The 6,171-nt window shown below is 37.5% G+C and overlaps 1 protein-coding gene across 1 annotated transcript; it reads left to right on the top strand.

Annotated features, from left to right (window-relative positions):
• The first annotated feature begins 328 nt into the window (after positions 1-328).
• On the top strand, positions 329-4,072 carry LOC113326872. Its single transcript, XM_026574541.1, has 5 exons — positions 329-1,055; positions 1,100-2,555; positions 2,691-2,982; positions 3,302-3,578; positions 3,777-4,072. The coding sequence occupies exons 1-5, from the start codon at positions 329-331 to the stop codon at positions 4,070-4,072; spliced, it is 3,048 nt and encodes a 1,015-aa protein (XP_026430326.1).
• The last annotated feature ends 2,099 nt before the right edge of the window (positions 4,073-6,171 follow it).

Raw genomic sequence — 6,171 nt, 5'->3', positions numbered from 1 at the left:
TGGATTTTGACCAGTTTCTCTCTGAATCTGAATACCCGTGCAAGGAAATTTTATAATCATATTGATTGTTGATATTAACAAAGAAATCATAGTTGTTTCCATCCAATCCTTAACTTATGCCTATTTTTCTCACTAATTTGACTTGCATAGGTTGCTAAATTTTTTAATTTGTATATTATAGATTCATATTATCTGTTTGTTGGTTTGACTTTAATCTAAGATCTCTTCTTGTTTCGCAGAAATTTTGTTTCTCTAATCCATAGTTGTTCTGCACCTCCTTTTACGGACTCTCATAGATTATCTTCTGTTTACTCTTTATGTTCATATGATGGATTTACAAGACTTCACTATTATTGACAAGAGCTGGATAGGACTTCCAAGAGACCACGATGCATTCAAAGCAGGAGTTCGAAATTTCATAGACTATGCGAGCTGGGATTTAGAACCCGACCAGAAAATATTTTGTCCTTGTAAGGATTGCAATAACAATGAGAGAGAGCTTGTGTCTGTAGTGCACGGACATATTCTGTGGAATGGCTTTATGCCGGGATATGTCGATTGGGTATACCATGGAGAAGGGGATGACCAGGTGAGGGAAACAACCAATACTGGAAATGTGGTGCAGGACGACGATGAAGAAATGTCGGATTTGCTGCAAGAAATGAACTATGACGCCTCCAATTTTTACAAGTTGTTGAACGATGCGCAGGTGTCACTATATCCTGGCTATGAAAAATTTTCAAGATTATCCTTCATTGTGCACTTGCTTCATGTCAAGTCCCTCGGTGGATTGAACATCAAGGGGTTTGATGCGTTGTTGAGTCTCTTGACCAAAGCCTTTCCGGATGCCAAACTACCAAAGAATTTTTATGAAGCTAGAACAACAATCAAGGGCTTGGGGCTTGGCTACATTTTGATCGATGCTTGCGAGAATGATTGTGTTTTGTTCTGGAAAGAGAATGCAGATAAAACTTCTTGCCCGGTATGTCATGCTTCAAGATGGAAAACTACTGAATTGAATGTGGATAACGAATCAATCAGAAGGACACCAAGAGGTAAAAACATTCCAGTAAAGAAATTGCGGTACTTCCCATTGAAGCCAAGACTTCAGAGGTTATTTATGTCTTCAAAGACCCTTATATGCGATATCATGTGAAAAGACGTCCCAAAGATGGAGTTTTGAGGCATCCAGTTGATGCAGAGACATGGAAGACCTTTGATAAGAAGCACCCAGCGTTTGCAGCTGATCCTCGCAATGTAAGACTTGCATTAGCAACTGATGGGATGAATCCGTTTGGTAATATGTTGCATCCACATAGTACATGGCCAGTTGTTCTCATCAATTATAACTTACCACCGTGGTTGTGTATGAAAGAGGAAAATTTTATCTTGTCTATGATAATTCCTGGACCCAAATCCCCAGGAAACGACATCGATGTGTATTTGCAACCACTCATAGAGGAATTGAAGGAATTGTGGGATGAAGGTGTTGAAACTTACGATATTTCAAAAAAAGAGAATTTTAAATGTCGTGCAGCATTACTTGGCACCATCAGTGATTTCCCTGCACTAGCTATGCTTTCCGGGTGGAGCACCAAAGGGGAATTTGCTTGTCCATGTTGTGGTCCTGACCGATGTTCAGAACGACTGAGCAATGGGGGCAAGTATTGTTACATGCATCATCGCCGATACTTGCCTGCTGGTCATCATTGGCGCCACCAGAAGTCATCCTTTGATGGAGAGAAAGAACTTCGAGAACCACCACATCTGATGAATGGGGATGAAATTGCTCAACAGCTGGCTCATTTTCGACAAGTTCAGTTTGGTAAGAACGCCAAACAGACTGGTCTGACAGAAATAACACCGGTTACTTTTGAAACACAACTGGAAAAAAAGAGCATATTTCATGAGTTGCCGTACTTAAGCTCAATTATATGTTTTCATAATGTCGATGTGATGCACGTTGAGAAGAATATTTGTGAAACTGTATTGGGCACAGTGATGAATGTAGAAGGGAAAACGAAAGACAATCTTAAGGCCCGGTTGGATCTGATGGACTGGGGATTACGGCCGGAGTTACATTTGAGACAAGAGGGAGATAAAATAGTGGTGCCAACAGCTTCTTTTGTCATGTCGCCCAAAGAAAAGGAATCTTTTTGTAGAACTTTGAAGGATATTAAGGTTCCCGATGGATACTCATCAAATATTTCTCGGTGTGTGAACGTTAAGGATCGAAAGATTATGGGTCTGAAAATTCATGACTATCATGTATTAATGGAATATTTATTGCCTATTGCCTTACGTGGACACTTTGATGGGGATATATTGGAAGCACTGAGTGAGTTATGTATGTTTTTTAAAGTATTGTGTACACGGGTTCTCAAGATAGAGGATCTGGATAAACTACAAGATAGTATCGCAATTACTTTGTGCAAGTTGGAAAGAATATTCCCCCCATCTTTTTTTGTTGTGATGATGCATTTGCCCATTCATCTAACACAACAAGCAAAGGATGCAGGTCCAGTTCAGTATCGGTGGATGTATCCGATCGAGAGGTAAGGGTATTCATTTATTTTATGTGCAACATTTGTCTAATTACATTGACGACTTGGGTGAATATTTATTTTTGTAATTTTTTTTATACAATCACTATTTTTGCATCCTTTGAAGTCTTACTGTAATTACTTTAGGTATCTGCGTAAGTTGAAGTCTTATGTGCGGAATAAAGCTTGCTCCGAAGGATCGATGGCTGAAGCATACCTTATAGATGAATGTATCACTTTTTGTACGCGTTACTTGAATAGTGTTGTTACAAAATTTAATAAACTTGAAAGGAATGAGGATGATGAGGCGCCACAACCTGATTATCGATTAATAGTTTTCAAACAATCCGGTAGGCCCGTTGGAGCTGAAACTTGGGGACAGCTTACGGAGTCAGAGATGAAACAAATCCAACTTTATGCTTTGCTGAATACCAAAGAAGTGCAGCCATATGAGGAGTGCGCGTGCTATTTATTTGTGTTCTTATAGCCATTAACTTGTTCAAGATCTCGTAATATTTTAGCACTGTTGTGGTTAACTATGTTAAGCGCTGCACCTGCAGGGAACACAAAAGTGAGCTGCAAAGCCGTGGCTTAAGATACGCCTAGGTTAATAGAAGACACATCAAAGAGTTTCCTGATTGGTTTGCAACTAAAGTAAGTACCGATATATCATTGTAACACAATTTCTTTTGCGATTTTAATGACTTTCACTTCGTTTTTTTCGTCATTGATAAACATCTCTATGCATGTATGAATAGATATACCAATTTCATAAAAAAGGTAAGGTGAGCGATGAACTATATTCGTTGAGTCAAGGTCCTGCTAAAGAATTTTTGAGTTACAATGGCTATATTATCAATGGGTTTAGATTTCATACAAGAGAGTGGGAGAGTCGACGAAAGTCACAGAATAGTGGACTGTGTGTCCCTTGGGAAGACGAAGGTGTAGCTGAAGATGAAAATGATTTTTATGGAGTTGTGAATAATATTATCGAGGCACGGTATGTGGGTCAACTCCGAGTTCTTCTTTTCAAATGTGATTGGAGACCGATTGCAGGAACAGATGAGTTTGGATTTACTAGTGTCCATATGAATAGAAGATATTATGTGAATGAACCGTTTATTTTAGCATCTCAAGCACAACAGGTTTTCTATATCAATGATGTATATAATAAACAAAATGAAGTGGTTATAAAAACGCAACCTCGTCGGTCTTTCAATATTCCATAAATAGATTCGGATGGGGAGACTGAAACAGAAAGATCGACTTCTAGTGAGGCATATCAAGAATGGCATTCAAGCTATTCGATAAAAGATCTTAGAGGAGAGCCACATCAGGATCGCAGTGACAGTTTTGTTTGGGATAGGAACGACGTTCCCCCAGAAACTATCAGTCGTGCTGCAGCAGCAGTAGCTTGTCGAAGCCAAGAAGATGAAGAGGAAAATGACACGGATGCCGTTTACACCTCTGATGATGAGGATGAGTATGAATTTGATGATAATAACAACCGCGATGATATGGAATTTTAATAGTGGTGAGCATTATTTATCGATCTAATAAAAGTTTTTCCCTGTGTGATGCTTAGATTGTATTGAATTTAAGTGTAATCTATGAGTTAGTTACTGAGTAATCCATATTTTGCAGGACTTGTCCGGTTATCAACTGCCAATGGCTTACAAAATGGACGGGTTTCTTCGTTTCTCTTACAAAATGGACGGTTAACAATTATTGTAATCTTTATTTCATAAAATCTTTGTGCCACTCGCCCTGGCCTTGTAGAAACCTCAATTGTTATTGCACTGTCTAAAGTTCCCAGTTCACAAATGGTAGGAAAATATTGAACACTTGGGTGTCCTTCCTCATTTATGTGTGTAACGCAGTTCCGAGCTTGTATTCTGGCTATAAGCATCTGAATTCGAAGAATTGTTTTCAGTTAACTTAGATCAACTCATTTGCTTTGGTTGGCTCTCCTGACCTTCCTACTCCTGTTCCACTGTAAATTTCTTTTGTTGCTCGTTTACAGCCAGCTAATTTGGTCCCTTTCTTTCTTCTTTGTTTCTGTTTTTTTTTTTTTTGATAAGGGTAGATGTTCATTTCCTTTCTCAAGATTTGTCTGGATCTGTTTCGAGTTCATGTCTATTATTTGTATGATACTTGTGGTTCTAGGCATTCATACCTCCTGTGCAAACACTTTCTTCAACCTGTATTCTCGATCTTTCCGGATATGTTGGGTACAAGTCTATACTTTGTAGAATGTTGTAGTTTTAGCCTTGTAATTGGAAAGCTCACTCTGAACCGTTGTTAGCCCTTCCATTCTCTGCCCCTGCTTTTTCACTTGTCACATTTCTTCAATTTTTCTTTGTTGATACAATCCATCAATCACCCTCATGCATCAGCAGCCACCACTATCAATGAATCATCATGAAAACCACTTAACGTCAACACAATGCTGCCAATATGGACTGACTTGACCACCTTGTATAATAAATGTAGGGCTCATCATCACTAGATAGAATCTGTCATTTTATTAATCAAGAGATTTAAGTTAATCACTAATTCCATTTCCGAACAATAATTCAACCAGAGTGTTGTAAGGATTTAAGTTACACATTTAACTGTGAAAACTTTTATAAATCCCATACCAAATAGTGACGCCATCTTAACAGTTAAGGATTCTCGAAAGGGAAGAGTAGTAGTTCAACTTCCGTAACTTAAATCACAATTTAATGTTTTCAAAAAGACTGATCAAGAATAAGTGTGATAGCGAATCAAGAACAAGTATTATAATTTAGCAAATTCTTATTTAATTAATGGAAACTCAATTCGGAGGATATATTCTTACCCTTTCCCTTGTATATATTTTCTTTAATATAACTTTTGTTCCAATGAGTAATACTATAGGTGACTTCTTGAAACAAGAGCAGAAAAACATCAAACTATTTTATTTATTTTTAAGCAAACTATTTACTGAAGAACGAGAAATATAACTGCAAAGGGCCTCAAACTTTTAATTTAAATGTCAACATGTGTTTTAACAATTAGCATAATCTAGTTGGTGTATTTGGGTGCTCAAACCTTTCGCAATCACAGTTGCTGGATTTAGTTTCCGCAGTCTTATGAAACTATGCAATCTGTTACTTGTGGAAGCTTAGTTGCCGAAGAGTTTGGAAACTAATGCATTATATGTAGTTGGAATATCTTTGTTGCTGATGAGTTTGGAAACTAATGAAACCAATAGTTGTGATTGACGTGTTGTCAAACCATATAGGAACTAATAGTTTCCTTCGCCTAGTTCCTAAAGCATCAGGCTACTAGTATATTTCATGTAGTTGGCATATACTTGTTACTAAAGAATTCAGAAACTAATAAAAATAATAGTTGCGGTCAAATTGTAGCTGAAGTACATAGGAACTACTAGTTGCCTTTGACTAGTTTCGGAATCTTGTGGCAACTAATTTTTTGGAACGGTTGCGAGATTTTAGTGGCCTTTGCTACGTTTTTTTGTAGTGCGCCCATCTCTGTGCATAAAAAAAAAATTGATCAACATTAACTTGAAAACAAATTGCCTTAAAAGAATATAAACAACACCTCTGCGGTAGTTCGATAAAACAATTTGTCAAAAATGTTT

This window comes from Papaver somniferum, unplaced genomic scaffold, assembly GCF_003573695.1.
Source record: "Papaver somniferum cultivar HN1 unplaced genomic scaffold, ASM357369v1 unplaced-scaffold_10, whole genome shotgun sequence".
NCBI classification, from domain to species: Eukaryota; Viridiplantae; Streptophyta; class Magnoliopsida; order Ranunculales; family Papaveraceae; genus Papaver; species Papaver somniferum.
Note: the sequence above shows the minus strand (reverse complement) of the source record. Positions and strands in the feature narration are given on the sequence as shown.